Here is a 17,736-nt window from a genome sequence, read left to right as displayed (position 1 = left end):
TTGTGCATCTAGCTGCTTCCCGTGTGCTGTCAGCTCTATTGAACATCATGTTTGAAGCTGATGTTTGAAGCAATGAACCATATGAAAAAAAGACAGGCTACACTACACAAAGCAAACAAAGACCATGCAGTGCACAAAGCAATATGCATGCAGTTTTTCCTGACCCATTTCATTTAGCTGGATTACTCATCATTATCTGGATAACTGCAACCTAAAATCGAAACCACACTGATGTAACAAGCAGGGCCGAATCCAAGATCTTAGAAATAGTAAGATCATGAGCCCCAGTTTACCCTAACGTGCCACTTTTTAATATCATTTCAGATTTTCCATATTTCACTGATCATATTTTGTGATGTATTGATTCTTTTATTGTCTCTCACATGAGGAGATTGTGTTGGATTGAGGGAAATGCTGCATACAAACATGGCAAATACAAGCCTGAGGTGAAATGACCAAGCAATGTAATCCAAGCAACCGAGGCATTTAGCTCAATGTATACTCACTGTCCCAGGAATCTTGTGTACTTGTTTTAAGATAAATAAATAATTACGTTTAAAAAAAAAAAATACATTGAAATGAACAGAACAAAAACTTCACATGCGGTTGGACTTTAGTGCAGCTGTGGAGGAACAAGCAGATGAGAGCTGCTCTCAGATATAATACTGCTGAATATAAATTTGGCACATTGCTCAAATCTCTGTCTGTTTTTCATGTTTTGTATAAGGTATGAATTCAGTGTTCTCCCGCACATTCGTCCACAGAGTGCACACTTTGCATCTTCATCTTAAACTCTTTCAAAAATATTTCCACTGAAAGCTTACGGCAGACATCTGGTTACCTTATCATTTCAGAAGAGTGTGCAAACACATGAGGGAGTCCCGGCCAGACTATAAACTACAGTCCCCTTAAATTCAATCAAGTTCCACCAAATTTCACATAGATATCAGCTTGATCAATATCCATGAATTATTCTGTGGGAAATCAGTGAAAATGTTGAAAAACTTGCAATTTAAAGGAACTGAAATAAGAAATCCTGCATCCACCCCCTTATTTAGAACCACAGCAATGAATTCTTTCCTGACCCACACCACATCCTTCCACTCAGTTTCATAGAAAGGCGTTCAGCTGTTTTTGTGTATCCTACAACAAACAAACGGACAGAGGTGACAACATAAACTCCTTGTTGGAGATAAAATAAACCAGGACGCGGTCTTCGTGACAACCAAACCTAAGTGAGAGTTGGCCTCATACCTACAGTTAAATTCTGACATTTTGTTCTCGTCACTTTCTGTCATTCTCTTTTGAAAAAACGCTTTGTGAGTGATGAATCCTGGGGTAGGACGGCCTCAGAAGATTTCACCTGTTGGATCCTTTGTAGCCCGGGGACTGAAGGACTCATGTGTGGTCTGTGAGACTTGGAAGTGGGACGGTCTAGTCCCTCGCTGTTGACAATCCGTCTTCTAAAGCACCCTCTGACAGAGGCGGCATCTGAATTGGGACACAGTTGTGGAGAGAATGATGGAAACATTCAGTTTCTTTCATGTTTTAATGTATGGAATGTTCCAGTCTCCGCATCGCTCCACAAACACCTGATGTTTCGGTCTGTTTCCTGAAAGTGACCAGTCACATGATTCATGCACCTCAGTGTTTAGTCGCTTAGTGTGTATATTGAACTTTATTGCATTATGTTTTAATCATCAGTTCCAAACAAGCAATGGGAAACAACGTACATCAAGATATATCAAGTTTCGAAACGGAAACACTTCCATAGCTGCTGCGGCGCCAACCGCTGACCATGTTGATGATATGCAGATCCAATCAGCTGCCAAACTTCAATATAACTTCCTGTTGTTTTTCGAAACACCTGTATACACATGTCCCATTCATGTCACATACCTCACATGCGACAGTTTGTAAAAACACGGCTGTAAGAAACTGATAGCTGAATGGGACGTGTCCCAGAGGAAGCTCTTCTTGAGTCGACGTCTGTGCAGTCAGTCTAACGCCTAATTAGGAACAGTTCCCGGGTGTTGGGTTGGTCTCCTCTCAGACAAACCACATGCTGTGGAGAATGTTTCACAACACACTCACCCAAGAATTAATTACACTCATTATCACATTCCCCCTACATTCATCCATTCTTCTCTCCCCATCTATCCTCTTATCTCTCTCTTGGCATCACCTCATCTGATTAATATGGTACATTCCCATTATACCTACCTTCCCCCCCCCTCTTTACTGTGTCTTAATCCAGCACATCTGTTGTTTTTGGGGTAAAAGACCATTACAGGGACAGTTTGATCAAGACTGTGGAGGCACGGCGCCAAATGTCAAACAGTTTAGTCTTAAAGCTAACAGCCTCTCAGGGTTACTGAGGACATTACTAAAACAAATTATGAAAGACGGAACATTACATTGGATTGAGATTACCAATTACGTGATTAATCTCTCAATTTTCCTGGAGACTTTGTCAGTATTTTGAAATGAACATGCAGTTAAAATGTTTTTCATTAACCTTGGTTCTCAAATTCAGTGTCTTCCTAAGTGTTGGTTGAATGTAGTAGTTGCAGGTCTGAGGACAGAGGTGTGTGCGCGATATTGTTGCACACGTGGCATTTGTGGGGTGTGCACCATTTACTGATTGTTCATTGTGTCTTGGCTGTTTTTCTTTACATATAAACTTAATGGCTGCTTTGATCTAACTCATACCATGTGGCTGGTTTTATAACACTACCCACAGTCTTTCAGTGGCAAGCAACAAATTACCTTCCACCATGAAATGTACTTGTATCAAAAGAAACCTGCAAAATAAGGAAAGAAATAGACAAAACACATGATCTGATCTTAAAGCTGTGCTGATCGATATTTTTATATTTTGGATTAAATGACTGAACAGAGTCAGGTGTAGCAATGAGCCAGAGAGCAGACCTCAGCTCTACAGAGAGTTTTAATATCTGTTGGCTCAATGTTTTCATAATTGTATGGTTCTGCACTACATACAGTACTTCAGGGGCAATTTGGGGGTCTTGGCCAAGGATGGCTTTGTGGACGACTTGCTCTTCTGCCTTAGCCACTTAGCAGATGTATTTCAGCATTAGGGACGCCTTGGTGTTGCATTATGTTGATTTGTTGACATATTATTGTAGAGTTATAATCAAGTCAGTATGTGCATTTGGCATCATAAAGTCAAAATGCACTGCTAACTGTGATACAGTGGTGCAGTTAGCAAACTGGTTCACTGTGCTATGTTTGCTTTGCTGGCATCGTGTTAGTGGCCCGACTTACACTGCAAATGAGCTTGTTAGCAGGAGCTCTCCCAGCAGGTGGCGTCCATCAAACTGAGTCTGAACAAAGACATCCCGATATGAAGTCTGACTTCCACGCATGCATTATCCTGCACTGTTTTCACAGCAGAGCTTCTCTTCCAGAGATCAGCAAGTGTTGCGCGTAATGTCATGAAGAACAATCACCCTGAATAAGTGTGATCATTTCATGGATATACTGATTACTGATAAAAAAACAAGATTTTTTCCGCTGTGATGCTGTAACTGTCTGTGAATTGTCCCTTTTTACAGTGGAGCCCATGGTGCTGTTTCTGGGCTGTGAAGCCAAACAAGCCACATGCACGGCTCCTGCTCACTTTGCTAAAGCTGCACCATAAACTGCACCACTGGTGCGGTCATTGAGCTTTCCCAGCAAAAGGTTAAAGTGATAAAGAGTTGAAAAGGTCAGCAGTAAGGCTGCCAGCTGTAATGACTGAAGAAGAGGTTTGTAGGAGAGAGTAAATCTTGTCATCAACTTAATGAGCTTTGGTCAGAGTAGGAGTGCTCGTGTGATAGAGGAAAAGCAGCTAAGACTAGCAGAATAACAAACCTGTCTACACTGTCCATTTTAATTAAGTCACCCATATTTTTCAAATATTAAATAGCCAACAGTTTGTGGAATGTAAAATATTGCAGCCATATGAGGTAGCTGGACATTCCAAATTCATTATTGTGAAGCTCAAACAGCCTCCACTCTTCGGCTTTCAGGCTTTCACCCAAATTCTCAACCAGGGCCTGTCACACCCTCCATTCTTGTCAGTGGAATCCAAAGTGAAATTGCCCATTTCAGACTGTTAAATTATGGAGCCGCCCAGGTCCTGAATTGTTTGTTATTTTTAAACCTTGTGCAAAAGAGATAATATTTTGAGCAAGACAGGTAAACAATGTCAAAATAAGTTACATTTTTTAGTAGCTCTACTGTTTTGTTGTAGTTCAAGTTACAACTGTTTCAACAGTTCGTCCTAGAGGTGTTGCATCACTTTGAGTTGGAGCTCTGTTCAGGCCAGTCAAGTTCTTCAAAACCAAATTGGGAAGATCTTTTCTTTATGGAGCAGACTTTTTGCACAGGGAGACTCTAAGATACACTCTCAAAGAGAGTATGCAAACTTTTAAGTTGTATGTGAATAGTAAATTTGAGGGAAAGTAAAGGCGTTTTTTAAGATAAGGGCAATATCACATTGTGCACTGACTCCACTGCTCACCCCAAAATGATCACTGTAAGCAGACTACTTGATCACTATAACCGAATTACTTAAGCAGCATTGTATAGGAACGATTCTGTCAAAAGCTTTTTGATCCATAGAAACGGTTGATCACTATATCCGTGATCACTATATCCGGTTTCCACTGAACGACTATTTCACCTTCTGTGTTCTCCTTTATACATTGTGATGGAGTGTCACAAATGACTCAGGTAGTAAGGTGGTAGTTCACTGGTTATCATGATATTAGACGTACTGAGGATTACATTGTCTAACCCATTTCCATTCATGAGGGTAGGCCTTATCTCATGATAGAATCTGCCAGAGTAAGAGTACTACTGCAGCTTTAAGTGAACAAACCCACATGTGCAGAGTGTGGACAGGGGGTCTTTGTAAGCACAGGGTGGGGTTCAGGAGAATTTGGTTTAATGACATGAACACACACACATGTCTAACACTGAGACTTTCACATGCTGCCCCACCCCAGCAACTTTAATTACATGTAGTAAGGACCCTTCACAGTTCATGTTTTTTAGGAGTCAGTGGTAATGAAGCATTTAGTACTGTTAACACCTTGCATTTTACTCTTGTTGTATTATTTATTAACAAATGCAAAGCAAATTCAGTTTCTCTTTTTAAAGCCTTGGCCTCACCTAAATTATTTTAAATATGAATTTTGAGGATTTGACACAAACCTGGATATTAGTTCTTCTGAGCTCAGTTAAAATTCATGTGGAGCTGTTGTCACAGTAACAAGCTCTTAAATTCAAGCCCACAAGTGCAGGTTTATTCACAACATGAGGATATGTTGAGGGTGACCTTGTTATTAGTTTGTTATTTCCATATCCTGGAGTTACAGAGCAACATAAAGATTCATGTGGAATGATGTTTGTGTTCATCTGATGAATCTAAGTCCAGTATTCTCTCTCTTTTGTATCTGTTTTTGGTCTCCACCACCTTTCGCTGCTAAAAGCTCCTCTTCGTTCACCAGCTGCTCTCTGACTGTGTCTGTCTACTGGTTGCTTCCGAGTAGGTAGTGGACTGCGGCTTATGATAATTGTTTCTGTAAAAACTACCGACCGCGGATTCGTTCGCTTTCTTTCAGAGCGTCCCGTGCGGGCGGTTACTTTTTAACCGGGTTCATCCACTCCTGCCCTCCACGGCTTTATTATATGGAGATTCTTTAAACTTTGTCATTTCACATTCTATCAACGTTTATCTGAGTCCTTCTCTTGTGCTTGTACGTTGTGACACACATCCCTACGCTCCCTGCTCAGCTTTATCAACAAGTATTTGACAGCAAACATCCAGGCTACTGCTCTTCTTAACTTCCAGGTCCAGGTGGAATAGTGATGTAGTAGAGCTGTAATAGCATCTAAGGTGGCTGTCTGGATGATGTTGACTGTCACCTTAACTTTTCTAACCTCAGGATCTTCATGGCGAAGAGATTCAAGACGTTCAGGAGGTTTGGGCCACTGCTCCTCTGATACTAAGAGTTACTGAGGACCGTTGATCCAGTCTTTACATTTGGTGAACGCATCCTGCTGTCAGGCCACAGGATGCATGATCTGCTGGGTTCACGCTGTTGTTAACATTTCTCCATTCCTCAACATCTGATAATTCTCTGATGAAACCAACTCTATTTGCCACAGATGTTTGTAATTTCAATTTCTTCCACGTCATTGGCTGGTATTAGTCTCAGCCCGTCAGCTACAGCCAAAACATGCTCATTAAATAAAATGTCTCCAACAGTCAATGTCTTCTACGTGTATGGCACCACTTTTTCATCCTGAGATATTTGTTTTCTCTCTTAAATTCATTTTTGCGTCTGTTGCATGTTAAAAACCTCCCACACACCGACTTGCTGAGGGTGAATCCTGCAGAGGATCTCCTGCTCTGTTCTCACATCTGGTTAGAGGAACTCCGGAGGCGTTCTAACATAGAGCCCCTCCGGGGACCTTGCCACTTGGCTGCCATCTTGGCAGTGCCCCCAAGTACAGTAATTATATTAGAATAACAAACCAGGCTCCTACTGTATCTAAATTAATTTAGTAAGAGCCATAACTTTACTTTTAGTGGTCATCTGGACCAAAAACTGCAGGTATAGCACCACCAGTCAAATCTGTTCAAACACACTAAAAGGTTTCGGTGACTTTGACCCACAGGTTATACTTCTACTATAACTGCAAGTTTTCACAAGACCAGCATCTTTTACAGCTTAGATGAATGTCATGTAAATTGATATTATGGATACAGTAAGCCCAGAAAAATTCAAAGTACACTTCCCTGTAGTGATTTCTTATTGACTGTGAACACTGAGTTTATGTTGATGTCTTTTGGCCTGTGAAAGGCCGCCACTTTGGATCAGTACTACTTCTGGAGGCCACCTGGGTTCAGGGGAATTTTCGGATTGAATGATCAGCCCACGGAGCAACAACCAATCTGCTCTACCACCCAAGCCACAGGCCTTTGACAAACACAGTTTATGTCTGATGTTGAAACTCACTTCAATGCAACAACAACATTGGCTTGATGTTTCCTGTTCAGTTGTCTTGTCTGGGGTGAAGAATAAAACCACCAGCTTATAGTATGGACTTTATTTTTCAGGATCCTGCAAGTGGTTGGGTTTGTTATAGTCGTCTTAAGCTGTCCATAATGAATCAGGCAATGTTAACAGCACAATACTAACTCAATGGAGTTTTCCTGAAAAGAATGAATCAAACTCTGTCAAGGTAAAAACAGAAGCTGCTTTCTGAGGCCAGGCCTGTACCTCATTTCACCCTGCCCCCTCCGACTCAAACAGCCCACCTCAAACAGGACCGGAAACACACACACACACACACACACACACACACACACACACACACACACACACACACACACACACACACACACACACACACACACACACAGACTGAATGTCGACTGTTCTGTTCTAGCAGCATGCTCACATGTGGCTTATTTAAAAAGCTGCCTCTGTGCAGCCTGCTGATTCTGGATAAGGTAAACACACACTTCGGTCATCATGCCCCCTCCCCGTGTTCACCTCCGCAACAAGAACTAACTTCAAGACCACTCTGGCAGGAGAGAGGAGGAATGAAACACAACCTCTGTCTGAGAGATGGCAACACGGCAGACAGGAGAGCTGGAGTTCAAACACAGGACAGCAGCAGTGAGTCTGCTTATTTCTTTGACCTCACATGTCTGTTTAATATCCAATAGTTTAGGTTGAACCAGCCATGTCTTACTGCACAAACATTTTATGAAAATTTATTTATTTTAAGGGTCAATTGTGTTTGGGAATCCCTCCCATGTTCTGAGAATGGCAGTGTCACATCCAGACTGAAATATCTCCTACGCTATAAGATGTACAACTATGAAACTGTATTGTGATGGCCGCACCAGCAACCACACACACTGAAACTCGGTAACATGGTGGTAACCTCTCTTGATTCCTAATTTGCTGAGTTTGTTTCTTTTTGCACACTTCATTTATTAAATAACTGGACACATTTTGGTTTCATACAACATACTTTTATTTATTAAATCTTTTCTTCTCTGATAAATAATCAAGTTTCTTTGAGTTACCAGTTCCTGGGGGTTGCTGCTGGAGTCATCTGGCCATTTATTCAAAGGAGGCCCAGCTGCAGCAGACAACCTTCACTGGTTACCAGTGGCTGCCCGCATCAGTTTCAAAACATTAGTACTTGCGTACCGTGCTGCGAACGGATCGGGTCCAGTCTACATCCAGGACATGGTCAAACCTTACACCCCAGCCCGTCCACTCAGCTCTGCATCAGCCAATCGGCTTGTTGCTCCCTCACTGCGAGCTAAACACTCAACAAAATCACGACTGTTTGCTGTCCTGGCTCCTTAATGTTGGAACGAGCTCCCCAACGATATCAGGACAGCAGAAAGTCTACACATCTTCCGCTGCAAACTAAAAACACATCCCTTCCGACTATACCTTGAATAAAAAAAAATGTTAAATTAATAAAATTTCAATGTAGCACTTTAGCTACAATTTTTTTTATGATTTCTTGATTCTTATTGTTCTGGGTTTGCACCCTCATGGTTGAATGCACTTTTTGTAAGTCGTTGGATAAAAGCTAAATGTAATGTAATGTAATAAAAAAAATTGCTTAATTTGTGATATTCTCCATCTTCTCCTATGTTGTAAAAGACTTTACATTCAATGCTGAATGTTTTTGGTTCTGTTTTATAGACTTTTTAAGCACTTTTAAATTCCCTTATTGTAAAAACAGTAATTATGTTAGCAAGAAATGTCAAAGACAACCTGCATGGACAAAGACCATTCAAAATTAGTCAAATATGTTTGTCCTTTATTTTTTGCAGGCCATTTTATCTGATCTTGTGTTGATAAAGAAAGAGAATATTGTTGGTGTCACACCCAGCAGTTTGCTTCAGGACATTTAAACCAAACTCCTCTTTTACGGCTCACTGTGGTTGAACACTGTATCAAATATCTGCAGATAAATTTGTCGTTTAGCCAGTTGTAGGCTACTTGTAATTGAGTATTTCTACCTTCTGCTACTGCAGTTAGGAAAGAAATAGTGCCCTTTTTTTCAACTACATTTTTGTCACAGTTGCATTCATTTATATCTTTTCAGATTAAGATTAAATAAAATACCTAGGGTGGGTTTAAAATATCACATTAATATCACATTATTAAAGATTAAATCATTGGCTCTTGACGTCTGACAAAAAAAACTTAATGTTTCATATGTCTCTCGAGTAGTTCCACTACATTGACATTTCCCTACTACATGCTGTTACTGGTAACTGTGTGTGTTGAGGTTACTGCTTTGGTACTTTGACCTAAGTATAGGACCTGAATACTTTATCCATTATTGCATTTTGCATATGGTCTGTGCCTGTCAAGGAATCAGGTCACGATTCTCACCATGTGATAATATTTACATCCATTGATCTTGGGAATTTACGGAACACAGTGAGGAAATGTGGTGGGAGAAAACGAGTCACAGACAATAGTTTTGTCCTGAGGTGAGATAAAACTTTTCTCCCACCATCTATCTCACTACGCACATGTGAGACAGAAGATGCACTGTGAGATAAGCAGAGACCCGGCGGCACCTACTTTACACAGGACTGTCACTGCTGCTGAGAACTCTGTGGGAAATACATGATAGTGGTGAAAAGGATGTCAGGGGTCAACAAGGGATGAAAGCCTTTGAACAGGCTGAATTTGTTTGTGGATAAGGTGGATAACTGCGAAGTGTTTCTCAGAAACGCCTGTCTACCATACGTTTACTCATGACTTATTACATGATGGGAAGAGGAAAGAGAGGAATAAGTCAAAATTCACAAAGTTGATTCTAGGAATATTTCTGATTGCTCAGAACAATGAATTATTAAAGGTGTTGTATTACTTTTTGGAATTGCTACCTAGCCAACATTAACAGCTGTGTACTTATCAGTTTATTAGCATCAAAGTGCATTCCTTTACATGCCGAGATGTAGATATCACATTGTTTTCTTAATTCTTGTTAACTCATTGATAAAATGCCATTAGAATCAGTAAAATGACTGGAGCTTGGTTTACTTCTTGAGATAATAATTAATATTTCGTTTTTGGCACAAAAACAACATTTCATGTTGGTTTCCTCATTCATGTTGGGACGACTGCTGCCCCCTTCCTGTGTACACAGGTCACCAATGATGTGGCTCAGAAACCAGTCCATCATTTCTTTGCTAGCACTGAAGTTAGCATGCTAACCAGCTAGCACCAGCCAATATAGTGGAGACTGAAAGGCTCAACACTGTTGCATTTCCACTAAACAGACCTTGGCTATTGTCTGCTGTGGTAGACCCTGGCCTCCATGGATCTTGTGCTTAGGGCCTGTTATTGTGCTGCCACGATAAGTGCTTCTGTGCTGTCTGTCAGACCAGCCTTTTCCAGCCACTGGTAGGTCCTCCTGATATCAGCCACTTCCTCTGTTTGTCTGTGGCTTGTCCTTCCATGATTGTTCCTCTTCCTCCTCCTCCTCGTCATCATTGGGTTTCTACTGTCTAAGATATTCACTTAGCAGCTCGTCACTTGGGGCCATCTTCCTGATGTAGTCCTGGATTTCCGTTGCCTCATCCTGGATGGTGGCTTTGATACTCACTAGTATATATATATAGTTATATATATATATATAAAATAAAATATACCTCCTTTCGCTCAGTGTACAGCCTCAGGTTCTTGTCTTGATATAAATATATATATATATTTGTATATATATATATAAATATATTTAGTATGTATATATATATATATATATATATATATATGAACGTGACCAAAACCATGCCAGTTTCAGAATTTCTATCCTTGGTTCTTTGATGCCCTACCCCCATCTCCTGCCTCCTGACAGGCAGCACAAGAGGCCACTGTGCTTTGTACCACTGCAGACTTATTAGTGGAGAGCTTACGACTACTCCCAGAAACACTCTGCTCCTCCTAGTTTTGTTCAGAATGCCTCCATGAATATGTCCCTGATGTATACTGTGTTGCCAGATCTTCCAGATTGCAAACATATGGAACCTTGAAACACATAAAGGTAGCAAATGAACTAGTGTAAAGAGTGTTGCTTTAATACCGTTTTTTAAATAAGATGCACATGCGATGGTTTGCTCTAGCTATGCTTGTAGTTTAGGAAAGTAATACAAAGAAGTGGGAGTCCAGGGTGAACATGCTTCAAGTGAAGAACATGGAGGAAAGATGATGGGATGTTTCACTCAGTCCTACCTGAATAAACCATGAGGTGTCTGAAGTGTGTGTCTGGTGCCTTTATCTCTCTGCAGTCTGACTGGGCACTGTAGCTATCTGGATAACAAGAGCCGGGGTCAGGAGGTCGATATTTCACCTGACAATTTGTTTGGCACATCAATTGCAATGCTCAACAATGACCAGCAGATGTCAGTGATACCAGAGTCTTGATTCAGAGGAACTGTTACAACGCTGGTTATAAATGTACTGTCTAAGCAGTTTTAATGTATATGAAATGTTTAAATTCTACATTTGGTGATATATAAGTGATTGAATAGGTGAGTGACAAAGCAACTTCATTATTATTGTTGTTGTTGTTGTTGTTGTTGTTGTTGTTGTTGTTGTTGTTGTTGCTGCTGCAACCACAGTTATGGAGAAACAGGACTTTCTCAGTGGTTTCTCTTGCGTAATGCACTCAGACCTGTGTATCATCATGAGTTAATAGGTACCCTGTCTCAACAGTACATTGTAGTTTACAAGCTACTCTGCAGACATAAAACTGTTACTTTTAAATACATCTTACTACACTAACATTATACATAACATTAACAACGTATTAGTAGCAGAAATGCTTAATCCCATTCCTCAAATTCAAAATCTGTGCTTAGATCAACACTAAATTCTTCCAATACAACACCATAAGATCATGCAACTACATTAGCGTCCCTCTGTAATAACAGGTACCCAGTAGCTGAATGATAACTACACTGTCTTCCCTGAAATGTGCAGATTTTTGTGAAGTTTTATGACCATACTGTACCTTGTAAAATAAATATAATAGTATTTTCATAATGAGTACAGTGATTCTTTCATGGTTTCATCCCAAATGTCCAGATTATTGTCAGCAGTTCATACACATACCATGTAAAGATAGACTATGTGCCCAGTAGTTAAAATATAACTACAGTAAAAGCAGTTTTTAAGATTTCGCATACCTGCACATATTGGTATATAAAGTGCTAGTTCATTATGTTGTGTATGTTGGACTTGTATGTTGGAGGCTGTGATCTAAAGCGATAATGGCCACGCAAATACAGTATCACATAGCCTTAACTTTTCTTGGTAAAAGCATGTTTGTAAAGCAGCAACAGTTTAGAAGAAATCTAATTAACAATCATAATAATAATTAAACTTAACTTTACTTAACAATGGGGGTGTAATGATAAACATCACATAACTGATCACACATTCAGATACACACGTGCATGGTGCATACATACAAAAGGTGGTATTTAACAGCAAAGTTTGACATTTTTTGTGAACATCATGTCACAAGCCCCAAACATTGTAGCACCCTTTTGACTTTGTTTTTTACAATTTAAATTAAACTAGTGCAGAACTAAACATGCCTGTTTAGAATGGGCACATTTCATGCTTGTGTGATTACTAGGTAGATCTATAATGGTCTACAGTATATCTCCAAGTTTATATACAGTCTAAATGGTATACATCTGCAAGTTTATATACAGTCTATATGTTCTATATCTAACTTTATATACAGTCTATATGGTCCATATCTACAAGTTTATATACAGTCTATATGATATATATCTACAAGTTTAAATACAGCCTATATGATCTGCATCTGCAAGTTTATATACAGTCTATATGGTCTATAGCTACAAGTTTATATACAGTCTATATGTTCTATTTCTAAGTTTATATACAGTCTATATCTACAAGTTTATATACAGTCTATATGTTCTATATCTAAGTTTATATACAGTCTATATCTACAAGTTTATATACAGTCTATATGGTCTATATCTGCAAGTTTATGTAGTCTATATGGTATATATCTAAGTTTATATACAGTCTATATGGTCTATATCTACAAGTTTATATACAGTCTATAGATATAGACCATATGGTCTTGATGACCACTCAAAGCTCTTTACAGTACAGTTTTACATTCACCCATTCACACACACACATTCATACAGTGCATCTATTAGCAGCACTTTGTTGTTCTATGAGGGGCAATTCAGGGTTCAGCATCTTGCCCAAGTTCGGCATGCACTTCGGCATGCAGATGGGGAAGACTGGGGATTGAACTGCCGACCTTCAGGTTGGAGGACGACCGCTCTACCCTTCAGCCACAGCCGTAGATATAGGGCCTATAATATAGACTCTATATCTACAACAGAGCAGGTTTGTCTTTGTTCAATGTGGTTGACTTTCAATAAAGTTCAGTAAAGGGGAAAAAATGAATGGCTTAGACCTAAACCAATCCGACAACGCTTTGCTGCTGCTTGGCAACCACCGACCAATAGGAGGCTAGTGTGAAGGCGGGGATAAACGGATTGTAGTGTTGTCCTCTCCGTCGTGTTCAGCGGCAGCAACGTTTGATTTGAACCTTTCAAACATCTTCACCCTCACAGAACATGAGCTTGTCTCTCAGGTAAACAGCCTGTCTCCCGTGCTCTGTCTTCATTCCTCCACCGCGGCTCAGTTTAATGCCCTAACAAGGCTCCCTCCTCTGTGTTAGCTAGCGTTAGCTCGTCTGGCTGTTTGAAAACTCCTCCGTGAAACGAGCTGCTGTTGTTTACTTCTGTTCACTAAGTCCCGCTGTTGTGAGTCTCATGGCTGCTGTGAAACTCCATGGTTCCCTTTCAAGGAGCTCTTACAGTAAATGCTCTGCAGGGATTTCTGCTGCAGTCCTTACAAACCATTTCTCGGTTTGTATTGCGTTCTTTACACTGATTGCTAAAGGAACCTCAGTTAATGGTTTGAAGTGATTTCCAGCATTGTTACTCTAATTTCCTTAGATAATGGTTACCTGTGTGACCCGGGGACACAGGGACACAAATGAGAGTTAGTGGTTCTTGGTCTAGAGCTGTTTCGATGTGGTTATGATGGTTGAATTAGAAGTATAACTCCAGACTGTCTCACAGAATTTGTACTTTACTGTACTGCTCTATAACACTGGCCGTTTATATTTTTAGAGCTGACCTTGCTGCAGACAAAGCCAAACGTCGGAAGAGGAGAGAGCTCACCGAAGACCAGAAACATGAAATCAAAGAAGCGTTCGAGTTGTTTGACACCGACAAAGACAAAGAAATTGATTACCACGAACTCAAGGTTAGCAGCCAAGGACCGCTAGTTATTTTATAGACGACAGACATCTGCTGTACTAACTATTGAGTGTGATACATTCAGATTCACGGAGTGCCATTAACTGTCAACCCTGTATATCAGTGCATTCGAAAACATAGACTTTGAACTCAATATTGGCTCAAACTGTTATCATGATTAATTTCCCTCAAAAATAAGTAATGAAACCAAATCACAGTACAAATTTGATTAATTATTTGTACCAAACAACAGACAATCATGAATAACGCTAATTAAAATGATTTATCATATTCATAGGTTAAGATGCTTTTTAAGTATCCGTTTACTGAAATTGAAAAGATCATCTAAAGCAATTTGTTCTCACATCTCTGGATCATCATCATCATCATCATCATCATCATCATCATCTACATAGAATAGACTTGAATGAGGACTTTATGGCTCTGGTTAGCGCACTCCACCTGCAGGATGTTTTAGAATATGTGGTAACCCTCCTGTTTCTCCCTCCAGACAGCAGTTTAGATAGTCAGGGCTGAGGTTGGTAATACGTTGGTAAACCCTGTAACTCCCAGGGTCACACCAGTGTGACTTTGTTTTAGTATTATTATCAAATATTGCTGCTTTTGCTGAGAAATGTGGTAAAACTGCCTCAAAACTTTATTGCCTTAGATTGTATAAAACCTAACAAAGTTATTCACGGGCCGTACATAGCGAAGGTTTATGGCTCTTGAGATGTTTAGATTCTTCTTCAACTCACAATGTTGGTTTGAGAAATTTTGTAAATGCTCAGCCTAGCTAAGAAACATTGAGTCATGGATAAAGGGGGTGTCAATGTATCCATTGTGAATAATCAATGAATTAAGAAATGTCCTAATACTTACGTTTTGCCACATAATGTTTATGACAATTCCTAACAGGTGGCAATGCGTGCACTCGGCTTCGAGGTGAAGAAGGTGGACGTTCTGAAGATTCTTAAAGACTATGACAGAGAGGGAAACGGAAAAATCACCTTTGAGGATTTCAATGAAGTAGGTAAGTTGGCTTTCACCTCAAATGGAACTGTACAGACAGACACAGTAGAAAGCGAGTGAGATGAATCATGACGCACAGTTTGAACACATGTCTCTGTGCTTCAGTAAACCCTGAACACCTCTTTCCGCAGTGACTGATCGCATCCTGGAGCGAGACCCAAAGGAGGAGATCGTGAAAGCCTTCAAGTTATTTGATGATGACGAATCAGGAAAGATCAGTCTGAGGAACCTGAGGCGTGTGGCAAGAGAACTCGGGGAGAACATCAGTGATGAGGAGCTGCGCAGCATGATTGATGAGTTTGACACAGACGGAGATGGAGAGAGTAAGCGAGTGCGACTGTTTTCACTAAAAGAAACCAACACCTAAATATATGGGGAGCCTTTAGCCATTCTCAAACACACTGTATTGAATTATAATAAAGTGAGGTAGATACGTGGACAGGCGACATGTCTGTTAAAGTTCTAGTCTGTTCTAGGGATCAATGATGCAGAAAGATGTGATAGGTCCCTTCTGAAAACAGATTTATTTTTGCCCCATGTACCGGTAAAAAGACTCAAGGCTTCAATCATATTTCCAGCAAACATCAGGCTAAATGGTGCAGACAGTACAAATGATACAGATGTGATTCTTTACTGTTTAAGGTTGGTGAATTATCAATCACTGGGTGTAACAGCAGCAGTTCACCACACCACGGCCTCAACAGCACCTTCTCAAAATACAACCACACTTATTTGCTTTAATAAAACAAACAGGTTGTCATGCCTACTATTCAGACAGATTTGAGCTTTTACAGTTTTTTCACCTCTAAAATCTAATACAGACAAATATCAACACAGATTTAAAGTCAGTTCACAGTTGAGCCTCCTGCAGAGAGAAGGCGAGTCATCTGTAGATGTGCCACACCCCAGACAGCCAGTAGGGGGCAGACACACAGCACTAAGTCAATAAACCAATAAATTGCTATGTGGCGGTTATACTTGTTGGAACTACAATGTGCATACAGCTCTTCCTGATGGAAACATTAAAAAACATTGTAATCCACATTTAATGTCATAATACATTTGATTTTACATTTTTATTTGAGAGGAATTGTTTTGGATTGTGTATTATGTGTAGTGTGCGGACTGTGAGCTCAAATGAGGCTGAGTACGATCCTGAGCCTGTAAACTGGTGCTGCTTCACCTTTCATATGACAGTGGAGCTGAAAAAATAACCAATTAATTGATTCTTGATTGACAGAATTCATTTGTTCTCACCTGAAAGCAAACTCAGCATCTTAAGGTTTAGTGTGTTGGTCAGACTGAATAGGGCAATTTATTAGACTTACTCAGTTTTCACTGTTTTATTCTCACTCATGTGCAGGTTAACTCTCAAGACAATCTCCGACTCTTCCTCGGAATTTGTTCCCACTGAGTATTAATGTGCAAAGTCATTTTCTGCCTAAACCTTCTCTCTCTGTCTTTCTGTCATCCAGTAAACCAGGAGGAGTTTCTGTCCATCATGACCGGAGACTCCTGATGAGGAGACTGTGTCTGAAGGTGTCAGAGTGAAGCTGGGGGGGCGTTGTGTTGGACTGGTTTTCCAATCTGAGTGAAACGACGTGACTGAACGTGTGTGTGTGAGTATGAAAGTGAACAAGTGTCGATATGGACTCATAGGTTGATTGTCTGACAAGTTGAACATCGACTGCACGGCTCGAGGCAGATGACGCTTAGGCTGTTGTTAAAAGCTGTTGATATCATGCTGGTCTGTTTTTCACCTTTGCTTCAAGTGTTTTTGACTTTTACATGTTTCTGTTTTTAATCAAATGTGGTGTAACTTCGCCTCCAAAATTTGGATCAAAGACCAAACCTTTTTTTTTTATGGATTAGATTCATTGCGTTCAGAAACGGATGTGCTGTGTATTCTGTAACACAGGTTTCATACTGTAGCTGACCATTTCTGATTGGTTGTATGTGGAGTTTACATAACAAATATATTTGAATGTGCTATTTATTTTGTACAAAATAAAATGGTTTGCCAGCAGGTCTTTTTCCTTTATGATTTTCAGTTTGTTTCCAACAACAACTACTCTCCTCAATATTTAAGTAGTTGAGTAGCAAGTCCAAAAAACACAAAACACAATAACACAGTGTATAAATGAAGTTAAAAAACGATTGAAAGTCATCTCAGTCACTTCATTCAGTTCACACATCAGCTTCATCACATACTAATTTAATCTAAGGACATTTGTAGACGGGAAGAGGCCTGGACAGAGGTGTGTGTAGCTACTCTGTCTGTGAATGAGGGAGCTTTAATTATCTTCACA

At 40.0% G+C, this 17,736-nt stretch overlaps 1 protein-coding gene across 1 annotated transcript; it reads left to right on the top strand.

The window, feature by feature from the left end:
• Positions 1 to 13,587: 13,587 nt before the first annotated feature.
• cetn3 (centrin 3) lies at positions 13,588 to 17,453 on the top strand. The gene is made up of 5 exons (XM_035183820.2): positions 13,588 to 13,722; positions 14,267 to 14,402; positions 15,314 to 15,428; positions 15,559 to 15,750; positions 16,903 to 17,453. Exons 1-5 carry the CDS (start codon positions 13,706 to 13,708, stop codon positions 16,944 to 16,946), a joined length of 504 nt encoding a protein of 167 aa, XP_035039711.1. The 5' UTR covers positions 13,588 to 13,705; the 3' UTR covers positions 16,947 to 17,453.
• The last annotated feature ends 283 nt before the right edge of the window (positions 17,454 to 17,736 follow it).

This window comes from Hippoglossus stenolepis, chromosome 18 (genome assembly GCF_022539355.2).
Source record: "Hippoglossus stenolepis isolate QCI-W04-F060 chromosome 18, HSTE1.2, whole genome shotgun sequence".
NCBI lineage: Eukaryota > Metazoa > Chordata > Actinopteri > Pleuronectiformes > Pleuronectidae > Hippoglossus > Hippoglossus stenolepis.
Note: the sequence above shows the minus strand (reverse complement) of the source record. Positions and strands in the feature narration are given on the sequence as shown.